Source organism: Venturia canescens, chromosome 6 (genome assembly GCF_019457755.1).
Source record: "Venturia canescens isolate UGA chromosome 6, ASM1945775v1, whole genome shotgun sequence".
Lineage (NCBI taxonomy): Eukaryota > Metazoa > Arthropoda > Insecta > Hymenoptera > Ichneumonidae > Venturia > Venturia canescens.
In genome coordinates this window covers 2762206-2786466 of record NC_057426.1, presented here as the reverse complement: position 1 = coordinate 2786466, position 24261 = coordinate 2762206, and the positions used below count along the sequence as shown (strand labels likewise).

Genomic DNA, 24261 nt, shown 5'->3' with positions numbered 1-24261 from the left:
TCTAGAATGTCAGATGATAACTCAGGAACTCCAAGAGCAATCAAAACTTTTTCGACCATGGTTCTCGGCGAATCTGGAATCGTAGCTGGTAGATTGCGAACTAAAATTCCAGGTGAATGGAGTTCAGCCTTCAGATCCGCTACCGTAGAGGAAAAAACTTGTAACGACGATTTGAGCTGTGCATTTTCAGTCATCAAATTGACCGTACGATCATCAAGAGTGACGAAATCAGATCGTAAGGTGGTCACTTCTGATGCCACATTTTCATGTGAGGTTGTTAAGTTTGAAACTTCACTGCGTAGTTGAGAAATATCATTGACAACACCATTTAGAGTTTCAGACAGCGATTCAAATCTATTAGTCATTGCATTTTGAAATGTCGCAAGATTAGAATTTATTTGATCGGAGTTTATCTGCATTTGTCTCATTATTGCATCAAGTGATATTGCTGTTGATTGAGAGGACGCGGAAGCAGTGTTTCGATTCGAAGATGGTGATTGAAGGCAACATGGACCACATCGAAAACAATTTAGAGCATCAGTATCATGCACGTCAAGTTCAAATTCCGCAGAGGCACAATTTAAGTGAAATGTTCCCTTGCATTTGCCCTTGCACACGATGACGTCATTTTTTGCAAGCTTAGCGCATAATGGACATTTCTTTTGAGCCATCGTAGTTGTTCTCAAGAATGACTAACGAGATCGTATGGTAAAACAGCCAGAGAAGATCCCTAGTGATCAGCGATCGATAAAGAAGAGCGATGAAAAATGATCTCCGTTGTGGCAAATTTCAGGGAGTGCCACTCATACGAAACTGCCGGGGCCTCTGATAGTTTCGATCAATAGAATGAATCGATGAAACGAAGCAATGACAGTTTTAGGTTATGAAACATAATGTTCCGGAAAAGCGTGTTCATTGAATTCATACACCAGAAATGGTGCATAGATAAATAAATAACTAGTAGATTAATAGCTTACAGCTCACAATGTCCAAAATATTTTATAACAGGAATCGCACATAAAGTGAAATAGAACAGGTCTTCTTAAAATGTCAAAGTCACTCTTTAAAGCCGTCCAATAGCCACTTTTGACGGTGGCAATCCCAGCACAATGCACACTCACAGTTTCTATCAACAAATTATTAATTAAAAGTAGTACAATATCTATGTATGATTATCACCACATAAAGTAAACAGTTCATAGAATATATATTGACCAGTTAACTATTTTAATTCATAAATTAAACACTTGTAAATATAACTTTAAACATGACAGAAATTTTCGACACTATCTCAGTCTCAGAGAGAGAGAGAGAGAGAGAGCAATGTTAACGCTGCTGGACAAGTCTGCTCCAACCGTATCGAGCGTTATGAATATTACATTGGGCCACGGGGATGTGGTCGAGAACTAGATAGATATATACACGCTAGTTATAGGTAACATACGCTCGGAGAGTGGGGTTTGCACCTCGCTCTTAGTAAAGTTAGCCACCGCGGACCGACGCATTGGCCAGTTGAACATGTCGATGTAAATCGTCGACTTTGAATAAAAAATATATGTTGGGTGCAATCGCTCCTACCGAATCACGTGAATTTCGTATTTTCTTTTTGTTTCATAAAATCGAAGGGAACTTTCAAATTTTATCGATTTGTCCTACATTTTCGTGTGTATTGATCCTTCCCACATTTGTGTGAGGGCCGGAGGTTAAAATATCGTAGAACGATGCTTGTTAATTTAACCTGTTAACGCAACTGCTTTAATATTCAAAGAAAACAAATCAGTTTGGAGGATAGTCCTTATTTCTGAGGGAAAGTATTTTCGGGGTAACGAGCCTTTGCATGTGTCATAAATAATAAAATACGAAATAATAGAAAAAAGAATGGAAGAAAACTAAAATGAGTGAGTTTTCTAAACGATCGGCAACTGCGTGGAATCCGGAGGTAGCTTTATTTTTGAATGGCACTGTCGTCGCCCGGCTGTTCCATCTCGGAGAAATTCATGGCAATTATATCGCGGAGAAATGGAAGGATGATAAGGGTCAAGTAGTGCTCGGGAAATGGTTGAAAAAACGTTGGCTCCCGGAGGAGCGCATAGCGGGCAAATATGACATGCACATTGAACGGCTGTAGGACATTCCGGCGTGATGACAAAACAAAATTCACAATGGGGATCCATGGAAACGAGAAATGTGAAGAGGGTACGAGGGAACGTCACTTGGCGGATGAAATAAGGGGCGAGAAGTTCAAGCCTCGTGCGCAAAGCGAGAAGACTGTGAGGGATGAGCTGCACAGAGGAATGGACTTCTGGTCTCGGAACCGGTAAGCTGTTAGAGGCGTTGGATATCGCGTTCCCGTTACCTTCCCTCTCGCTCATCGAGGATCGCTTTTCCTACGCTACAGTACTTTTGCGAAGTGCACGATAGAGCGTTTGGCTGTTGTCTCTCGCCCCTTCGTTACTCGTGAAATGGATTGACGAAGTAGCGGGAGACGCGCACCGACTCTACTCGTCCCTCGCTCACCCTCACCTCCCCGCACGCTCCATCGCCACCTCAGCTTTTCGTTCTCTCTTCCAACACCGAGAACGAGCTCTAGCTTCGTATTCTCTCAAACACCGATCGCTAATTAAATTGGACGCTCGGTTGGCATTGGCCAATCTCCTCATACACTACGTGTGCTCCTAAATTGATAAAACTCCCCGGTAGAACAGGGAGATCAGGTGAGAAGTTCACCCGTTCGAGCACTCGCCCTGTGCAGCCGGGATCATATGTATATACGCCGAGATACCATGTACCTCATTCGTCGGCCAATTTACTCGGGCACGCGAGCTCTTCTTGCACGTTCTCTCATTCACACGTACACGTATACTCGCCCCGCGTGTACCTAGAATCATGGCTAATCGAAGCTGATTTATCGAGCAATCGATTTTACACCTTACCTCGGTCCTATCATTTATCCCGGCAGGGCTAGCGTGCTTTCTCGAGTCCGGGAGTTATGACGAATCCCGAAAACTAGGTGGAGAAAAGAGTTGCAAGGATTATCGATGATGAAAATTCGATTTCAGGGATCAGGACTTTCTATCCTGAGACGATCGTCCTCCTGGAAGCAGAAACTGTGTTCGTAAGTGGAATAAGAGTCGCCGAGTCCTCGGGAATCGGAGTCTGCAAATTTGCGGAGAAAAGATTAATAACCTCGGTCGTTCCGGCTCCTCCGAATATTACCAAGTGATGAGTTTTTATTTCGCAGTGAGGGCGCCAAAGTTCTCACCTCTCGAGAGCGACCTCCCGCACAGAGGATCGTCGTTCGGAGCATAAAACGACGTTGAATACGGTGCACGCTATGCCCCGTTTATGCGTTCGGCTCTAAGGCAGCCCTCACACTTTTCGCATACAAAGTAGCAGAATTACTGGGGACGAGAGCTGCATTATATCTCTGGATAGTTGGAAGGAAGAGGATGAGAGAGAAAAAGGGAGTAGAAGGAGGCGGTTGCTCGGAGTCTTTCACCGTTGCCCCAAAGAAAACGAACCGGGATCGAGTGTGCGCGTGAATTTTGTGTTCTTCCGAGTCCTCCGAGAAAAGTAGCTCAATACCGCGCCCCGCTGCTTCTTCCTCCCGCTGCCGTCGCCCTCATTTGTCTCCGACAACCCGGCTAGTCTGACGGATGAAGCTCATTAGTTTTATAATATTTCACTGGGTTTTAGGCTCCCTCTAGTTTCACTTTTTCCCCCGCTTGTTTTCCTAACCGAGCCTCAACACCCTCGAGATTTTCTAACGTTCAACGCCCGTAAGTTCTGACGAAAGTCGCGGCGGATCCTCCTTTAATGAACGGATTCCCTCGTCCGATGTTTCCGACTATTCGGAGATATGTGCTCGGCACATTTCGGAGACACACGCTCCCAGCAGCGTGTATAACGAAAGTTTGTTGTTCCGAACATCGGGGTCGATTGATTTTCAGTCACCGGACAGCTGGATTTCATGTCTGCAGACGTCGCGTTTATTCCTTCCATATGATAATTCATCTTCAAGAGCTAAAAACTGCATATTCCCGTTCGAGTTTTATGCCTAAAGATACGCTCGCGAAATTTCCGATTCGGAGGGAGCTTCCCTCTGCTATTATTCTTCATGGAAACGCGCACATTGAGAAAACAGAAAAAACATGCTCCAGAGGGCACTCAACAGTCGCGGGTTATCTCGATTTTTATCATGGCAGATGTTAAAGCGTGAAAATAGAGGTAGAGTATACGGACAGGGGAAGCACTTGGAGATATGCAGATTGAATGAAACGCGGAGGGGGGGAAGCAAAATGAAAAAATTCAGAGGCTGGGGAGATGGCTCAATCTGGCGCAGAGACTCGGGGTAAACAGTGTCTCCCTATCGCCTTAATGCCAATGGAGATATAAGATACGCTCTTTCAAATGTTTTGTATCGTGCGGGAGCAGGTTCGAAGTAGTTACGGCAGCGACGCTGCCGGCGATGTCGGAGCAGCGACCGAGACCGCCGAACCCTTGTAAACGAGGATTTTCTGGCATTGGCTGTTCTCGGAATTTCTAAAAAACCATGCAATTCTGAGATCAAAGGATTTTAAATGATTCCCACCAACTATTCTGCTGGGCATCAATATTTATTAGACGCGGGACGAGCAACTCGATCGTCAATGGTTGTCTGTGCACGGGGTCAAAACAACGCTAGACTCGGAGTGCAAGCCTCGAGAAAGAGAACGAGAGCGAGCTCAAAGCTCGTTTTTTCAGGTGCGAGTGTTTATACACGAAGAGTCCTTCTAAGAATACGGAAATTCCCTGTCAAAGGCCACTCTGCCCTCTTCAGCTGCTTCAATCTTTAAGACTACTTTTTCAACCCAGTGGTACCTCGCCCCCGACGAAATACCGTAGAAAGTGGATGCACGCTTTCCACCTAGTGGTGTTGAAAGGCATCGCACTCGCTCCTCAAACTCCTTCAACGGGACCTCTTCTCTAGCCACTTCATTAAGAGCCTTGAACGCTAATTGCGATTCTGAAGTCAATGACTACCGTCTTTCTCGGCAACGGGACTTTACGATGGTGTTTCGAAGTATTTGCTCCTCAACTATTTTTTTTAGCAGTTACTTATTCTTCACGATCACCGAGGGAGATAAGTTTTTTCGAAAATAATTGTCTACTTTGCCCCCTTTAAACTGTCATTCTTACGACAACTTTTACAATTCGTTCGATCACTCGAGTTATCACGCTTTGAAAAAAAAAGCTTCTGTGTGTTGCGCGGCTCGAGTGGAACTCCGCGCGATGGACGAGAGGCTTCTTGGGCATGAAGAATCTGTCACGACTCTTGATATTTCAAAGGAGCGAAGAGGCTTCAAAGGTGAAGTATTATCAAGTTGAGTAAGAAAACACACTTTTTGTTCGAGAAAGACAGAAAAATTGTCGTTTCTTGTAAACAAAAAAGAGCTTTTCAAGACGATACTTATTTCCTGCTGAGAAGGAATTTGAGAATTACTACGGAAAATCTTGACGACGACCTTTCAAACGACTGTTTTATAAAGTTCACTCCGTTAACCATCCGTAACATTAAAAATTCGAGATTTGCTAATAAATAAAACTCGCCATTCCACTTTCCAATGCATAAAAATACTTTTCCACCATAAATTTCGCATCGAAAGTATCCTCGTATGGTCTTCGCGCATAAATGCAGCCATTCACATTTGATTGTCTGAGCAGGTAATTTACAGCGAACAGCCATTTCGTTGGGTATTCGACACCGCGAACTTGTTGCGTCGATCGCTATCTTGAATTTAAAAGTAAATTTTTTAATACGAGTTGACCTTCGAACTGCCGGGCCATTTCACACTTCACGACTCCGGTCATAACCGTACATTCTGCATAAATCGTTTCACCTGGAACATTATTCGTAAGTTTTATGAATCGTGTGTCAATAATCGATTTCCGCTCGCCTCATGAGCCAACACTTGTGCAATGAATGTTGAAAAGCTATTTTGACGAGCCAGAACTTCCTCGACTTTCTCCATTCGAATAATGCAACTTTTCGAAATAAGTTCAATCCGAGTTTCCACCACGCTTGGACCCTCCGGGACGAATCGCAGGAAAGTAGTAATGTGTGCCACGAATAATAGAAGCGAATAGTAGAAACAGTTGAAACGTTCTGTTCCACTGCCAAATCCAAATGACGCGCTCTCTCCCCCCAACAATATTTTATCGTCTCGTTACAGAAATACTTGAGAAATGTGCGTGTTTCTACATGAAGCAACTCAAGATATTGAGTCTACGAAGTTTTGGATAAAAGCAGTGTCACTTGCCGGAGAAAAAGCAGATCATGCCTTGCTCTTCAACGCGACTGAAAGGTATCGAGGTTCTGGGTACAATATAAAGGAAGTGAAGAATTCTTTTTTTTGCTATAACGGCGGTTCAAGGAAGAGTCGATCGTGCTCGATACACGGTGAGCACTGGAAAAAGGGGAGCTCCCGATGGTCCGCATGTACACTCGCAGGCAGCAGCAGCACTTACGCTCGTCCGCATCCACAGCTATACCCACTCACATCCACTCACGCCAACTCCCACGTGCACGCACACATGCACACGTATGTTTGCTGTGAGCTAGCCAATTTGAGACGCTCCACTGCTTGCTGAAGCCGTACCAAACCACCACGACGTAGACACGAGTCTGCACTTCTCTCTAATTGACACCCATCTGGAGATTCTTTCACATGGCCATTTGTATACTTGAGGCGCTTCGTCGGGACGCTGCGTTTATCGTCGACGTGAAAATGGAAAAAAAATCTACTTCGATCGGAGCTGTGAAAACACGCTCGGATGAGAACGCGAACGCAGCCAAATGCTCTTGAAATGTGCACCTTCGATGAGATCGTCCAACTCACCTTCCGGTTTTGTAATATTTATTCGTGTCATCGCGTACCCCGCTTATTGGCCTCAAGGACTCGGCGTCTTCCTAGGAATGCTCAATATTTTGTTATAATTCCGGATGTGATTGAAATTCAAATTCTGATTGGAAGTTGAAAGTTTTTTCAACGTTTGCTCCTAATAGGAGTTTAATGGGGTTCCTCTCATTTCCAGCTAAAACCCCAACCAAGTTGGTGAATCCTGATCGTGGAGGTGCCTCAACTATAAATTGATGCACGGGATATCCCTTGAGGAGAGAAGGGACTGCGGTGGTCGAAGCCTTTGATGACGTTCTCGATTTCTCAGATCTCAAACTGCTCGAAACCTCAACCGTAACTGCTAAATTAATTAACATGAAAGATAATAGTGCTCTGCACTTTTCACGAGATTAAACTTTCGCTCTCGAAGCCTGCGATTTGGTGGGCTTCAGATTTCTCAGGAGGTGAAATCGTCTAATAACGACGTCAGCAGTTTGCAGATATTTTTTATTTGAAAAATTTGACACGCTGACAAAATTACCTTTTGTACGAAAGAATAAAATCGGAATTTCATCGGAGAATTTTTTGCACGTAGAAGGTGCTCAGAAATGTTAAGTTCGTTTACAATATTCTGGTCCTTTATTTCCCAAAGACGCAAATACCATTATTGGGCTATTTAGTAGATCAAACAAAAATGTATCGTCAGCCCCTACCGAGGGTGGAGAAGAGACTTGAAAATGGCACCATCCTGGAGGTCTGTCGCGAGAAGAAATGGCTCGATCCATGAGGAAGGCTTGAGGTTGAACCTCCGAGGCTGAAATCGCGATCGCGAAGAGGTCCAACCTGTTTGCAGCCAGTCAATATTTGCGAACGCTTTCTGATCCGTCGCCCCGTCGCTCAGGGGGTTAGAGCTTCGAGGGTGAAGTGAGTCCATTGTAAACTTCGGAGAGTAGAAGCGGATGTTTAATGCCGCTAGTAAAGATCATTTTGTCAATACCTGTGACCGATCGATCCAACTCCAATGTTCTCCTGCATTCTCATCAAATGGTCATCGCTCATATTTATTTCTTCAACTTCTATTACGAGTCAGTCCTTCATAACTTGGACGTCACCTCAACTAACCTCGATCCTTAAAAAATGTGTATCAAGTCAAACTCACATTTGAGGAAAATTTTATAATTTTTTAGCGTCATTCCAAAATCATTGCCAAGAAACTATTTTACGATCCGATTGAACAGAGCAATTTGTTTGGTCTCAACGTGATTCGTGCGACTGCCTGAAATTAATTCGTTGGCTCATTATCCCAGAATGATATTTTGAGTATTCGTTCAATTCCGCTGGTACAACGTTTTGGTTTTACTGTGTATTTGGGATTTTACCTCGAACTGCAGACGTCATTGGTCCAAAAGAGACTTTCGACTACGCCATTGCATTCGTTGGCATCCGATCTGGGGGCGTAGTTGGCTCAACTACGCCTTTCAGCGATATAATTTTTCTGTTTCACAGACCGGGATTATAATATTCACAGATCGGGAAATATATAAAATTCCCAACAGTGGTAATACGAGTTGAACGTCTTTCGTGTTAAAACAATGAAATGTACGCGACAACGATGCGAGACGTTAAGGCCACGTTCCGTTGCACGGGCTATGCTCGGAATAGACAAATATGAGAGCTATGTTGCTCGCTTCGATCTTTTCCTGGAGCTTTTATGCCCTGCACACCGATTCATCACTCCTCCTACATTTTCTCGATCACCCGACATATTCCCAGCTCACCTATCCTTACATTCGCGGTCACGGTGATACGATCAATACCAATGGCATCAAAAACTACTAGCGACCACAATGGCTGTCTGAAAACAGACATCGATCGTTCACCGCCCAATGCTGGACATGCACAAACGTATTTCTGGTATCCGTTTTTTTCTGAGATGCTATTCCCTCGGTTTCCTAATAAATGGATGCCGACAGAGTTAGAAGATTTATTGATATTGCATGTGAGTGTGCGACGAACCTCGAAATCCCAATTTTTTTCCAAATTACGTCGACTCTTCATAATTTTGGCACGTTTATACGGACGAAAATTCCACGAGAGCAAAAATGAGGGCCAAATGAAGAAAATGTCTCGTGAAAATTTCGCTTTCTCTCGAATTTAGCCTCGCTCCCTTTCGCACTGTCGCAAGAGGGTTTTATTTCTGAAAATTTAACACTTAAAAAAAAGACGACGCATGCGAAGCCCCACACTCGTTTTTCAAATGGCTACGACCCTGTTGATTCTCATCGCAAAGTGCTCTTTACGATGTTCACGCAGAAGCAGGAAAATGGATGACTCGGTCAATCATTTCAGCAGGCATTCAACAGTGCCGGGCTGCTTTTCTCCGGGAACATCCGCTCAACATCTTCCGGCCATAAACGAATGACCTTCGTAGAGTTGGAGTTAAGGACGCGCACTCCGGTTTTCGAGCTTGGAAGCATCGATTCTCCTCGAGGGTATGCCGAAGAAATTTTGGAACGAAATTCGAAATAATAACCAAGTTAGAGGATGCGGTTGAGAGCCGGAAGTGCGCGCTGGGAATGGTGCCTCAGCTGCAACGGTTTTACCTCTCTATTGTTCTCACGTCACCCTGCGTGTATCTCGTTGAAGCTCCCTCGTACATCAGAATCCCCGTACAGAAAAGGACGAGAAAATCCTAGCAATTGAGGGACAGTTATTTCGAAGCGAATAAGTATAATTGGAGCTTGTCGTTTAGTGAGCGATCATTATCGAGAAAAACCTTGAAAATCATCGCCCCTCGCGAACTCAGGCTAGCGACCACCCGATCACTTTTGCCCTCAGAAAAAAGTTCTCATTCGTAGCGAATTTACAAAAGGGAACTTCGACGTCGACTCGTCAATTCAATTAATAACGCTCGAACTATATATCCGGGACTCATCCACACTCCTGGTTTGCACCGCACAGCTGTCAGGGACACATCGTTACCTATGTCAATTTAGAAACAATAGCGCGTTATGAATGGACATGAATGTGCCCACATTGTCGAGGAGCATGATTTTAGTATCGCAAGGATGGTCGTCAGGACGCGGACAGTTACGCCGTACCTCGTGTACACCCTCGGCAGTGCGTTCTCTACTGGAAATCAATATCAGATGGAAAGATACGTGAAATTGGGTAGCCAATAACGCACAACTTCGATGCGAGGGCTTTGGGGAATGCGCGAGCTTTCTTTGTGCGGATCTTCTACGGGGAAAAGTGATAACTTGCGCTCTTTAAATACGAATGGTTTGGACTTACCTCGATTCTTGTGCGAAATAAATTCACAAAAAAATGAAATTTTCCTGTTTTTTGTTTCGAGAAAACAGGGGAAAGTAAATTTCAATGATTCCCAAATTGGTCATTTGTTTCTGGATGCTGACAAATCTTTAAATTCAACGATTTGACTAAGTAGTGACATTTTTCTTCATGCTCTCCGTGAAGAGCAAAATATCCGAATTTTTTGTCAAACCACAAAGAATAGTTTCGGCACGTTCTTTGATGGCACGAAAGATTTTTTTTTTTCTGTGACAAAGAGCTTTTCGCAACGTTTTTTTGTCCAGGGATAAGCGATTCTTATAATTCCTAATGTCAAACTCACCTCTACTGCAACCGGTGAATTTGTCTCGAAGTACATTAAGTTGGTGAACCCTCCCGTATTCCTCGAACATCGCTCGAAGATCGTTTTCTCCCATGTCCTTGGGTACTTGACCAACAAACATTTTAATGTTGTCTGGATCGGGTTTTTGCTGCTTGTTGTTATTCATAATACTGCAACAGAAAATAGAGCCGGAAATGGAGTATTGTTCGAGCAAACATTGCGAGTGAAGTGCGCGATAGCCTCACTTTTTTTATCAAGCGAAGGAGGATAAATAAAGAGGGGAGTTTACGCGGTGAAATAAGTTGCGGGGAGGAGTATAGTTGGACTTTTGAATCGAGTGGGTTAACTGGGATGTTAGGAAGCAGCAGCATCGTGTAGCCACAATAAGTCGATGGCTACGGTAACGAAGGGTGGTCCGAACGAATGGACGGAGAGAGAAATCAAGGGTGCGTTCAAGGCGTAAAGACGGATGAACGCGGGCCACAGGAATAAGGCACGAGAACGAAGGAGATGAAGCAAAAGGACCTTGCCGCGTCTTCTTGAAAGTTAATATTAGCTGGCGTGGCTTAAAACGATTTTCCGCACGAGTTATTCCTTACACCCTCAAGAGCCCTGCAGCAAGCGAGACCCTGCGCAACTTTCTCCTTCCGACTGGGAACCTTCTGAATACCGCATGAAGCCCTGTCCGGCTGTATGAGCAACTACCACGGTGTCGTCAACATCGAAGACGCTAGTGCTCCGCCGACGAGACCAGATTCAACGCTTCGACTATTTTCTCTATCGGTGAATGTACCCTTATACCCGGGGGATGCTACATCGCTGAGAAACTCACTTTTTTATTACTCCAACTTCCAGCCCGCTTGGCTGTTAGCTTTTCCTGCTTCATCAGAATCCGGAAAATGTAATATTCGATTAACCCGAGTCGGAATTAGAATTTTAACCAATTCCCGATCATCAGAACGAATAAATTATAAATTCAAGATTGAGAACTATGAAACTGAAATTCGAATGGGAGCAGAGGCGCTCACATATTTACGACTCGAACCTTCCCTATAATTTCTCGCCCCTCCTCCCCTACTCCCTTAACCACGTAAACGTGATCGATCATTAGTTTCAACCGTAGGATGGATCACACACGATCTGCCCGAACATTCGCGTTGATAGTCTCCGTGGGCGATCGACTCGATTCCTCCGTGCACGAATCTTTATTTTGCGTTCCATAAGCTCATTACCCTTCGGTCGATTCGCAACGATATCTCGAGCCCCTTTTATTATTTCGATCGACACTGTCTAGTCGAATTTACGGATAAGGTCGTTTACCATTTAGCGGAGCCCGGCGATGCGAACTGCGCGAATCGTGTCGATGTAGTGTCGATGTGTTCCGTGTGTTCGATCTTAAATTACCAGCTAAGAGCAATGCTCTCGGGAGAATTTATTTGATGACTTTTCGTTCTTCATCCGGAGTTTTGTTAGCCTCTCGAGATATACTGCAGTAATAAGACGTAACGGCCTGTTCAAAGCTGCCGGAGAAGCAACGAGGCTCGCTGGAGATCTATATTCGGGAGGTGCAGTTAAGAGAATAGAGAAAAATAGTATCCGTCTAGTCGAGACTGCTTAAAAGATAGTGCAACTATAATTTTCATTGGAGTCAAGTAATCGAGTATCGCGAGGTGGATTTTCTTCGGGGCTTGTACGTATATCGATGGAGGGCAGTTATTTCCTCAAAAAATTGCGTTGTATTTCATACGGAAAGTATAACGTATATTATATGCCTCGAACAAAAGAAATCAAACTTAAAGGTGACCTCGGTAGATGAAGTTTCCGCACAAGTTCGTGTTCCCGGAGTTATGTATGTGGTGATTCGGGAGAAGTTACCGGAAACGACAGGAACAATGGCTCCGAGAGAAAAAGAAGCTGTGCCACTGGCATTGGAAGCACCCAGGGACTTTTATCTTCTTCTCGTTGGCGGTGTGTGCGAGTTTGTCTGTGCACGTGGCTACGTTTTTGCTCATCCGTGTGTATGTGTAATGTTTCTCCTTTCCTCCGCTTACTGCGGCTCGTCGAAACTTTGCCAATATTTTAGGGGTTGATCGTCGTGAGAGGCCGAGCGAGAGAGCGAGAGGCGGAGAGACGTTCGTCGTGTATGACTGCAGTGCGAGGGAGCGAATCGTTTCTTCCGACCCATGCCGGGCCTGTAACGCCCTGCTATCGTTCCTGAAGTACGTTTCGCCTCGCGTGAGGAACGTTTGCCTTGTAGGCTCTTGGGACACAAATTTCGAGGACATTCGTAACGCCAAGAATAAGAGCCCGCCGATGCGAAAAAGTTCGTTCCCTCGAGGTTAAAGCACCGCTATGATAGACGATTCTATTGGATGAGATTGGATCGTACCTTTTTCGCCGCTCGTTATTTCAACCTGCATGAGAGCCACGAAATTCACTTGATTTCTCGCTCTTAGCATCGAACCTCGGCTCCGCACTGCGTATGCTTCATTCATTTCGCACGCTTTTACAGTTTCCTCGTTGCTTCGCTTCGATAACGATCGAACACGGGAGATCGATCGGTCAAAAAGTCTCCCAAGACCCGAGACCCCAAAACTTTTCTTTCCTGAGTCCTTCCTACAGAACTATTCGCTGCACGGTGACACTTGGACAACGAGTTTTGCCAAACAAACTTCTACGTTGATAACTCAAATAATCAAACATCCGATACAATCACCATCGAATACGCTTCGCACGTAAAAGTACCATTTGCAAAACGACGTGTGACAGCGACACGCAATTCTAGAAAGTCTCAAGTGTCACCGGACCTCAACGTCAACATCTAGTTTACGCTCACCCGTCAAATGAAAATCCATCATATCAATATCTGGACAAGTATTTTATTCACGACTGAGAAAATATATTGACACACCATCGTACTCGCATCGATGGTCGCGCACGCAGGAGATATTTATTTTCAGAACTACCAGCAGGATCGTTTGATCGAATTTTATTTAATTTAATACGGATTAATTTAATCAAATCCGTTAAACAAAAATCTTCAAGTTAAGGGCTCCACCCTAATAAGAATTTTGAAAAATCGATTTTCTTTTTGTTGCGGAAAAGTATACGTATTTAAAAGTATCATAAAGCATTTATAAAATTTTCGTACGAAATTTTTTAAAAATCTGAGCAGCCTGAGTGTACTTTGAGGCTGTCTGAGCGCGTTAATACGCACCGCCCAGTCCCTTAAAGCGTACCTGCCTTTGTTTGAACGTGTTTTTTTCAAAATTACGTTTTTGGACGGCTCGTTGATAAAATCTCCGAAACGATTCAACCGATCCTTACCAAAATTTTACCACGTGTTCTTTTGTGACTGTAGCTAGCGCGTATCACACGAATTTTAAAATTTTGAGCAGAACTATTTTTTTTTTGCAAAAAACGATGAAAAAAACGTGCTTTTTCGTAGTTTTTGAAAAAATGGCTGCCGTTTTGTGATTTTTGAAAAAATACTGAATCTAAAACCATTTTTATTTTTTTTCTTCGATCATCCATTCCAGAGATTTTATCAACAGTGCACGCACCCATCTTTTTTTTGGACCCGTCTTCTCCTCCATTTTTCTGAGTAAAAGAAATGTAAAAAAAAAATGTCGTGTATTTTAAGAGTGTATTTATAAGGCCTAACACTTTTTAAATCCACATTTATAATTTATATCGGTTAAAAAAATTCGTGAAAATAGTTTTTTTTTTGCTTGTCTAATTAGGGCAGACCCCAATTTTTTCGAGGATCGCAGTACATTCATTGATTTTACTAATGAACCGAATGTTTTTTTTTTTTTTTTTTTTTTCGTTGGTATTATCGATTGACAATAATCTGGGAATAACGTTAGACTCGGCGAATGAATAAAGGAAATGATATTACAGGGAACCCCTGTTCGTAACGCGGCTGAGGATGCTCCTGGAAGCCAATTGTACGTCTTGCATTAAACGCATCGAATCAATTCGAATTCGGATGAGGATGAAAAGTGAGAGTTCGAGGGGAATGAAATTGATGCATCACCGGTCACAGAGGGATTGAAGAAGCCGGTGTGTGTCTGCGTACGAGTGAAATTACGGGTCGGAGTAACGAGAAAATCTGAGAAAAAAGAAACGGCTCTGCGGCAGTCGCGGAACAGGCGTGCGTGGAATTCACGGCAATCGATCAAACTCAGCAAATCGAACAGTTTAATTAGAGAGTACGGAGCCTCATGGGGCTTGATGCCTTCGGTAAACAAGCGACGCGTGCACCTAAAGCAAATTGTACAATCTCGGGATTGAACTCGAGTGTAGGCGAGCCGGCAATCAAAGACGGATGTAATGCTGCGCTGCGCCCGTAGGACATGCTTAACGTGCTTGAAACACGGGCCACGTAATATCGAGTGACTCAAGGGCTGCCATGACATGGTGTATCCGAGGACGTCGAGAATCTTTGAGAATCTCAGCTCACCTCTTATTTTCGATGGCAAGCAAAAAAGAAAACGTGAGCTCGGTACACGTCCAAAGATTCTTCCGATAACTCAATCTCGTTCGGGTCACAAACTCATCTAGATTTTTAATCGATGTCACAAGATATCAGATCATGCCGACAAATTGATCTACCAAAAGAAGGTAAACCTGGAAAGATCGTGCGATCGCATTTGGAACGCTGTTGCGAACCGAATTTTCGGTTTGAGGAAGCACGTTTTCCAATGTTGAAAGCCCCAGATAATTCGACCGAAGTTGGAGAAAAATTAACTAAATATATTTCTTGCATTTCTGTCGTTTTAATCGCTCATCGCACCATTTTTCATTGGACCTCAAATTTTCAATTTCCTCATCATGATTCCTCTCGGTTTTTAATGTACTTTGTGTTCGCGAGAAATAGCGATTTACGTGTGGCATGCTTTTTCTGTGATAATAAAATTTCACGTTGGAAATGTAGATATTATTTTCCGAAGGACTCTCCATACTTCTGCTATTCTCGGGAACTTTTTACCTTAGTTATATTCGTTCATCGCAGGCTCTCTTTTTTTACTCTCCCTCGTTTACTCCGAAGCTTGAGTAAAGAGCGTTTTTGTGCTCAATTTAATCGGAAGGCGGTTTTTATCGCCCGCTCACCCTTCGACAGACGCCTGTAACTAACGAGCACATCCTAACCATCCTCGGGTGATTAAAGGTCGTACAAATTAAATTGCCGGATGCTATATTCTTGTGAAATTATTGAGGGCGAAGCCAACGCGGTGAAACGTTTCTAATACTAATTTGTATCTCTCATAGCGCAAGCTCGAATTTTACATCTCACTATAAAAATGAGTTTTCGAATAAAAATTTCTTGTAATCGTGTGATTAAAAAATATTTTTCCAGCTGAAAAATCACTTTTAAAATGACGAATGAAACGGCATTTCGTGTTCGAAGAGGATCTCGAAGATCTTTTCCGCAAATGCAATTTATATGGGATCAATAATAATCATAAACAGTTTACATCGATTGTTGAGGAACTTTAGAAGCCGTTGTAAAAATTAACCGTAGCGTAAAGTGGTTACCCGACCATAACCTACCGCAGGTTTAATCGATTATTTTGTGAGCTATTATCAAGTTGCACGGTTAAGAGCTAAAATTGCTCCTTTTTTTCGTTAAGCAACTATTACGACGGTAGCCAGTCGTTATTGATTCCGTATCGCAGACATTCCCATACCATACTTTGGAATCGTGAAATAAAATTCATCAAGTTCGTCGGATGATTGGAATATTTGCTGCGCTAACTCGATTCGGTTTTATTTTGAAACTTGTCGGTTTCAACTTTTTCGGGCAGTTTTAATAAATGACAGTCTTCGAGGTATTTACTCACAAATCCAAATCGAACATTGCGCTGCTTCGAAAAAAAACGACGACTGAATTCAAAACGATCAAAAAGATTGTGGACTCTCTATTAAGAGGCAAGAGAGAAAGGCAAGTAGTGAATCAGGTTGAAAAGTGAGATTTTCGTATGCCAACTTGGACGATTCGTTGGCGCACTCCAGACATTGACAGAGTTGAAATCGTCAAAATTTAATAAAGTTTCGGTCAAAAGTCGCACTAATCTAGCCGCTGCTAGTGCGGATCGACGGAATCACGGAATCGTCATTTTTTTACTTGCGTGCTATTGGACAACATTAATTACATCGATGATGCAGGGTGGGACGCAAAGCTATAGGAAGCTCGCTGTAATGATCGCGTGAGCAATTCGACGACCACGAATCGCACATCAGGAAGGAGAAACGTCGTCGTACAAAGCAGGATCAAAAGCGACTCATACATTTGACGGATTTAGGGAAGAATGGCGGGAATTATTTGAGTGAACGAAGCCATACTTTATTCCCATTCCGTACGTGACCGAGGCAGTATCATCGTATAGCGAAGTTAGTTGGATTAGTTTCTACTAGTTTGCGAGAGAATCAGACGCGGTAAGCGAGATCGAAGTCGAAAGTAGAAAAGCTTCGACATCCTAACGACGAATGATGCCATTAAAGGTCGTGGAATTCTCTCGTTTCTCGGTAACGTAATCGACTTACTTAGTCTTTCGTTCATTTCACGAAACCATTCTCTCTCGTCTTGGTGCTTTCGCAGTAAGAACAAGTTGAAACGTTTTCACCGGAAGTCAATGAGATTCTCATTCCGCGCGCCTTGTTCACCTATTTTTGCTTCGTTCTCTTGAACCGTTTCAGTCCTTCAACGTGCGTTTCTTGAAGCTTTTAGCCTGTGCTTGGTCAGAGTCCAACTCCGTTAAGAGTTTTACCTCCCCCCTCCCCGACTCTGTTTTGCAGAGCATACCCGAGATGACACCAGTTTCGTTGGAAGAAACTTTTGATTCAGTAACTGCCCCCCAAGAATTCTGGTACGCTCGACTTTTTTTCATTCGCATCAGTGGACTTCGTGCCCAGCTCCGACTTTCGTTCTGTCCACCAACTCCAGCCTCGCGAATGAATGGAATCGTCGCTCTCCTCACGAATTAATTCAATGGAGGTAATAGATGACATTTTCCAACCGATTCTCTCAACGCGGAGAACTAGTTTCTCCTGAATGAATTAAAAACTCGGCAATCCAGTTCAGATGCACTTAAGTCCATTTTACAAATTGCATTACTATACACGACCTCATGAAAATCGTGAGCGACCTCTCGAGGGCCGATGAATTATGAAATACTCACAATTATGCTTTCGACGGTTAGGCTGTTGGGTATCGAATTAATTGACTAAAATAATCAGCCCTCATTTACCTGGAGTCGGTATTCAATCGAAGTCTGCATTTACCGAATCAGCTTGGATCGTTAACGATCTGAACCTTTGAAATCTGCTACGAGGTTGGATTTTTACCATCGCACAGAATTTATCGATCCTATTTATGAATTCTCCTGAATTTATTCATTCGGTAAATTGAACGGATTTTAGTTCTTCAAATAAATTATTGCGGATTCAAATGGATGAAATCTCCATCAAGTCGCAGCACATAATCTCCAGGACCGATCAGTTTCTGTTTTGCAAAATTCTACGTGAGATAGAATATCACTCATAAACTCGAGCTTATTCATATACTTAATGGAGAGAAATGTTGGGAATTTTCCTCTCTGAAAATTTCGTAATCTACCCACTCTTCAAACAGCGTTCGCGGTTTATGGGCTAGCTCGTCCGAAACAAATATGATCGTTGGCGGTTGAAATGATGAAAATATCTCGGGGAAGCATTCTAGCAAAAAAATTCGTAGCTTAAGAAACTCTAAAAGATAAAAAAAGAAAATGTAAGCTTCGACCTCCACGATCTGTTTATGGAGACGAACTCGTTGATGCGGAAAAACGTTCGAACAAACGGATTCGAGCTTGACGATTCTAAATCCGCGAAATGATCTGGTTAGTCCCACTCTTACCACGCTGTTTAGAAAACGATAAAATCGTCACGGCGGTCGAAAATAAAAAGCGAGATCATGAGTCTGCGAGAGCCTCCGAAAATTTATTCTCCATAATAAAAGGCGGTACATAAAACCTAATCGAATGAAAAGTGTTCTCCTCTCGAGCGAAGCGTCGATTAAAAAACGTCACAGCATAACAGCATATGGAATTAGATCATCGTTGGGGCGACGTAGAAACAGGTAAAAATAGTAAAGAAAAATCAAGTATTCCTGCGAGCAAAGTATATAACTCGTTTTTTTTACGACGAAATCACCGAAAAAGATCTTAAGCATACCCGCTCTTAATCCTGTGGTCGCTCGAGGCGTAAAGCATGCTTGTGGCCTCGCCTTGTGTTCAGTGCTCTCCCCTTGGTCGTTCAAGCGGTACGCCATCAAGTTGTCGAGGGACTCGATGGCCGTGATAATTTAATGGACGGTACACGCATATGGATATACGTGCACACCCCCATGCTCGGCAATAGGGGTTCAGTGTTTGCCTGCTCTTCTGAATTCTCCGGTGGACTTACGTACGGTGTTTAAAAACTTGACTGCCACATTTATCTTCTGATCGAAGGAAAAGAGAGCAAAGGGAAGAAGAGAAAGATGACGGTGGGGAGAGACAAGCCGGCGATCGTTTTGGGAGCGATACCGACAATTCGTTTTTTTTTTGTTTTTCAATCTCTTCTTTTTTCACCTTGTTTTCATTCATTCCGCTTATAGCTGCGATACAAAGTACACACTATATTTGTGCGAAATAACAAGCTTGATATCGTGCTCGAGTAGTGAGTTGGAAGCGATCGACGAACGTGAAAAGAATATACGTGCTCTCTGGAAATATCTTGGGAACAAGTTGACCGGAAAGTGCGGTACTTGCGAGAAAAAAATCGCAACTACCCTCCTCTTCTATACTCACATATTCCGTACGTACACGTATCCGATCGGAAGTGGAGAAACAAGAAGGATACCCGGGCCGCAACCGACGATGAAATAAAAGAAAATATGTCCCGAGGCTAGTGAGCAATGGATTACCTCTATAAATCGTCGTTCTGCAAGCTCCTGACCTTCGCGACTGAAAAGACGTAGAGAGTCTCGGCGCGAAGCTTTGAACCGTGGACCGAATTCGCACCGTCGAAATTCAAATAACAGAAAAATCTAAGTGACTTTTTTCTTTCAAATGGATTTCTCTCGCCGATCTGAAATCATGGGATTTCAATTCACGTCCGCGTCCGGCTTTAAGGTACTCGGATGAGTGCACGGTTCGAGGGTTAACACAGAAATTACGAAATCCGTGCAGCCCCCGCAGAACAATGTTAACTCGTTTGCATAATAAAGTGGCAATTTCAGTAAGCTTTTGAAATTGTTCAAATCCATTTCGTCCCCGTTAAGTCCATCTCCGTCACAAATATATAGATACTCGTGAATCGCCTTATTCCTCTCATCGTAACGGTCGACACAGGCCATATCATGGCAAAGGAATATGCACGCAGACATACGATGTAGCTTCGTTGCCAAAGGTAAATAAGGATCCTTTGATCGGTTATGACCAGACATCTGCTACGAGAGCTTGCCTCACTTCATCGATATATACGTATAGGAAAGTACGTCAATGTACCAGTCGAACTCGGAGGCCATGACCATGAACGGAAAGCCCAATGAACATGTGAATTTTATAATTTGTCAACAACTTGCGTAAACTTAATCGATCGTCATGTCTGTTCAAACGCTGCTACGCTTGTGGGCAAATCACGTGACAAAATACGCTTTTGCTGGCAATATTTTGACACATTGAAAAAACAAATGCAGAAAATTCTCTCGCAGTTCGATATCAAGAATATGAATTCACGTTATTATTATTTCATCAGATTTTTCTTCGCGACATACATTTTATTGAAAATCTCCGTAAGAAATCGGGTTTTGCTACTATTGAACAACCTTAAAGCCTCTTCATACATTATGTTACTCGTCAACTCGGAGCTCTGAGTGAAAAAATGCATGCGCGTGTTCGTGTGCGTTTGCGCATTAACATGAGTGTGTGCAGGCACACGTGTGTGTACGTGGGCTTGAGCCAGGGAGAGCTCGGGGTGGAGAAATCAGAGTCAACTGGGAGAACGCATCGATGGAGTTTACACAGAGTGAAAAAGGGATTGGAGAGATACAGGATAAGGACATGAAAGGTCCGCAGAAAAGTTTCGCTTGGGGAGATGTCAAGGGTATGGAAGTTTCTGTCAACGAATATTGGTCAACTCTCTATTGGAACCGTTGCTTTTGGTATTGCAAGAAGAGACTTCAAAAGCATCGGAAGACAGGCAGGCATCTATTCAAATCTTGGAGGAGATCCCTCGGTACACAGGAAATTTATGGATTGGTTTCAAAAACCTCCTTGAACAGAGGCGACGTTCATGAGGAAAGCTGTCTCCGAGACCAGTCCCTCAAGATCTATGCATCCTGGATCCGTAATATTAGATGGAAATGATCCAGCCAAGCAGAATGGGAGAAGATATCAAGCGCTGTGCCAGAGAGAAAGGAAACGATTTCTCGAGACTACCGAGAGCAAATATACGCCATGATATATGTTGACTTCTTTAGCTGCAATAGGAGTCGACATCAAGCGGAGGAAAACGAACGATAGCGGTAGACAAAAGACATGGATTCAGGATTAGGAAACAGCATTTCATGCTGTGAAAGGATGGAGCCGAGGCTTCCATTTAATTACTCCAGCATCAAAGCTTCCTCTCGCATACACCATCTACTCAAAATCTCGAGCCTGCTGATGTGTGCGTGTGTGTGCAGAAGAAAAATATGTTAGTCAAGAGCATACGTTTTTTCGACCACGGGAAAAGTCACTGGTGTGAATTCACCCTCGGATTAGTTGTATCCCCGTCGAAGGGTGGATTCAAATATACATACAAAGCCCCGCGACGTTGAAGAAGCGTGTGCACGTTCGTACGTCCAGTCATTTCATCGCGGGACGTATCAGGTAATGTTGGTACTTTTCATACTCTCCCTGCTAGTTTTCACTTTATCTATATACATTAAAGTCCGGAACTGCAGAGGTGAAATTTCAGCTGTAACGACAAGAAGGGGACTGAGCAAAGCTCTTTTCAAATGCCTCTATTTACGGTACCCTGCTGAAATGCTACAGCGAATCTGGCACTAGCACACACTCGCGATATCACTTTTTTCGAGATTATTTTTATACCTCCTCTCGGTTTGTAATAGTGGTCAAAATGATCCGGAACATCGAGAAAGCGTGTCCAGTCGATTCACTGCAATCTGGTTATTTCGTACTCTCGTTTTTGACACGTTTCATTACATATCCCTTGAGCCACATTCTCATTAAGTTTGACTCAAATTTTCGTATTTTCGTCTTTGTGGATTGAAGCATATTGAAAATGTGTATTAAAAAAAGTGATGAAAAATGTGGTCAATAATCTCGAGGCACTGCGGCGATTGCCACGAAAAATCGATTTCTCCTTTTTTTATTGAGACCTTAAAACTCCCAAAATTCACCCATTCAGAGGCTGTTTTCTCGATCAGACGTTTCAACTCAGCAAAACGAGGACGATTTGTTCAGCGATTGATTTGCGAGCAGACGGTAGGTAGCTGAGCGGTCACTCAAACAAATATTGGCTTCGCAGGAGCGTCGAGGGTGAAGTTCAGCGACGGCCGGAGCGCGACGCACATTTGTCGCTCTCCGTTCCTACCTTTTTCAAAAATATCGATATGCTTTTACGCAGCTGCTTTACGCTTCTTGAACTCTAAATTCACGGTGGCCGTCGCGTAACTTCGCTTTCAAACAGAGTTTCAGTTGTCTCCCCGATACCTTATTGCGAAACTCGATAAATAATATTCGCATTTAGAGGTCCGATATTGATGGCGGTTCGTTTGAAAAATAAATCTGAGAAAAGTGACTCCCTTAAATGCATGAGGAGGAGCAGGAGGAGTTTAGCCTCGACTACGACCCACGGTATACGATCGAGGTACACAGCCATAATCCAAGGGCTCGCGAGTATCGGGTATACCGTCCAAACGGGTTCCGTTAACGAGGAAGTAAACGTTAACTGGCATTGATTGCATCTGGAACAAGGGTTACACGCGGAGACATCGCGAGATTACTTGGTGGCTGTTCCAGGCTTGCTGATCGTAGTTCAAGTGGACTATGTGTGGCAGGGCTGAGCGATAGTGCTCCGGAGGGAAGAAAGGGGCTCGGAGAACAGTCGCGATCGCTGAGAGTGGAGAGCTTTCAGTGAGCTCGAGCAGCACCGCACAGAAGAAAGGAGAGAGAGGTGCTGGAGAAACAGAGGAGCCGAGAGACGAGAGCAGAGGGAGCCAGTCGATTTCAATTTTCGAAACCAATTACTCAGCATACCGCGTAATGGATGTCCCAGCGGTGACCTTTGTATTGCGAAAACACTGCAAGACTGATGATGCAATATAGGTTTATAAAGGTGAGAAGTACGTAATATTCCAGCCATTTCCATTCATCCATAATGCATCGAAAGAGTAGGTGCAAATTTGCACTTCGCAACCCAAAGGATAAATCAAGTCTTTGCGGGCTTTGCTTCGATCTCTCTATCGCTCGAGAATACCTTTTTTCAATTGATTATCTCATTGAAAGAGAGCCACGTGCTTTGATCCGCTGATTCAATGAGATGCTATTAATCATGGTAAAAAAAGAAGCTCCGCTTCCGAGATGGATGAAAATCGATGTGGTAATTCGTGCTTAATTTTCAACTAGGACAAGCCTCTGGATAGATAGATCCCAATGAGAGGATGGCAGACAATGGAAATCAAAACTAAAGATTCGAGATTGGAAAGAATTGTTTAAATTGCCATTACCGTTGTCGAGCTACTCTCAAAAATGGTCAGCAAGATGACGATGAAAAGTGAGGCAAATTGGACGTAACGCAGGAAACAAATTCTGAATCAAAGTTGCTATTGGCCTCTATCTAGAGTCGCGACAGCGAACGAAAATTTTCAAAATTTGTTTCTTTAATAATTCATTAATTACAGTAATTCAGAGAATGCTGTAAGTTGACATATTTTTTTATATTTTTTCAAATATTCCAGAGCACTTATAAACTAGCGAACCTAACGGTACAGCAAGAAGTTGTCGTGACATTGAAAAGTGAGTTGTGCTGTAGAAGCAGCGATTAGAAAATCGTCTCCATACGCCACTGTTAATGGAGTCAAAAAGCTGCGATTGCTTTTGCATTTCACGGGCGCTGCCTGTTATCTTCTTGACTAGTTTGATGCGAAGAGCGAAAATAATTGACGAACGAATAGAGGATTGAAGAAAACGAGGGAAGAAAGAACTAGCAAGGGGTTTTCTGCTCTGTTCTTCTTCCGTTAATTCGTAGCAAGCAATGGCAATTTGCAATACAATCTAAAGTAGACTGGCTCGGAGCGTCGGAAGGATCTCTTAGCGCGTCCTCTTCGCTCTCATTCCTACTTTTTATTTGGAGTTTGTAATGGTAAAACTTCCATAACGACCCATCCGTTTGAATTATGCACGAGGCGGTGTCGTACAGGAGACGATAGGAAAGAACCCAGAGCGAGGCAGATACGCATCCGAATTTTTACATATATATTTATAAACACACAAATAAAGAAAACGATGAGAGAGTATGAGAGAAAAAAATTGCCCTCCGTGCTCCGGCCTGATTGCTCCTCCGAGTTGGCGCGTCTCTGCCAAGCGTATTTGCTTTATCCGATTCTGTTTCATAGTGAGTCAACTTGCCACGACGAAATACAGTTGGATCGATTTCGGGGAATTTAATTTGAGCGATGCTTCCGAATATCAAGAATTTATTCAAGAATTATCGGATTTT

General features: G+C 43.3%; 1 protein-coding gene across 14 annotated transcripts in view; it reads right to left on the bottom strand.

Moving 5' to 3' along the window:
- The window catches only part of LOC122412491 (CUGBP Elav-like family member 1-A), a 262155-nt gene that overhangs the window by 136222 nt on the left and 101672 nt on the right, over nt 1-24261 (bottom strand). For all 14 annotated transcript variants that reach the window (XM_043422029.1, XM_043422033.1, XM_043422032.1 and 11 more), the window contains one exon: nt 10513-10682. In XM_043422029.1, coding sequence (XP_043277964.1) covers nt 10513-10682 — 170 coding nt within the window. The remainder of the gene's footprint in view (nt 1-10512; nt 10683-24261) is intronic.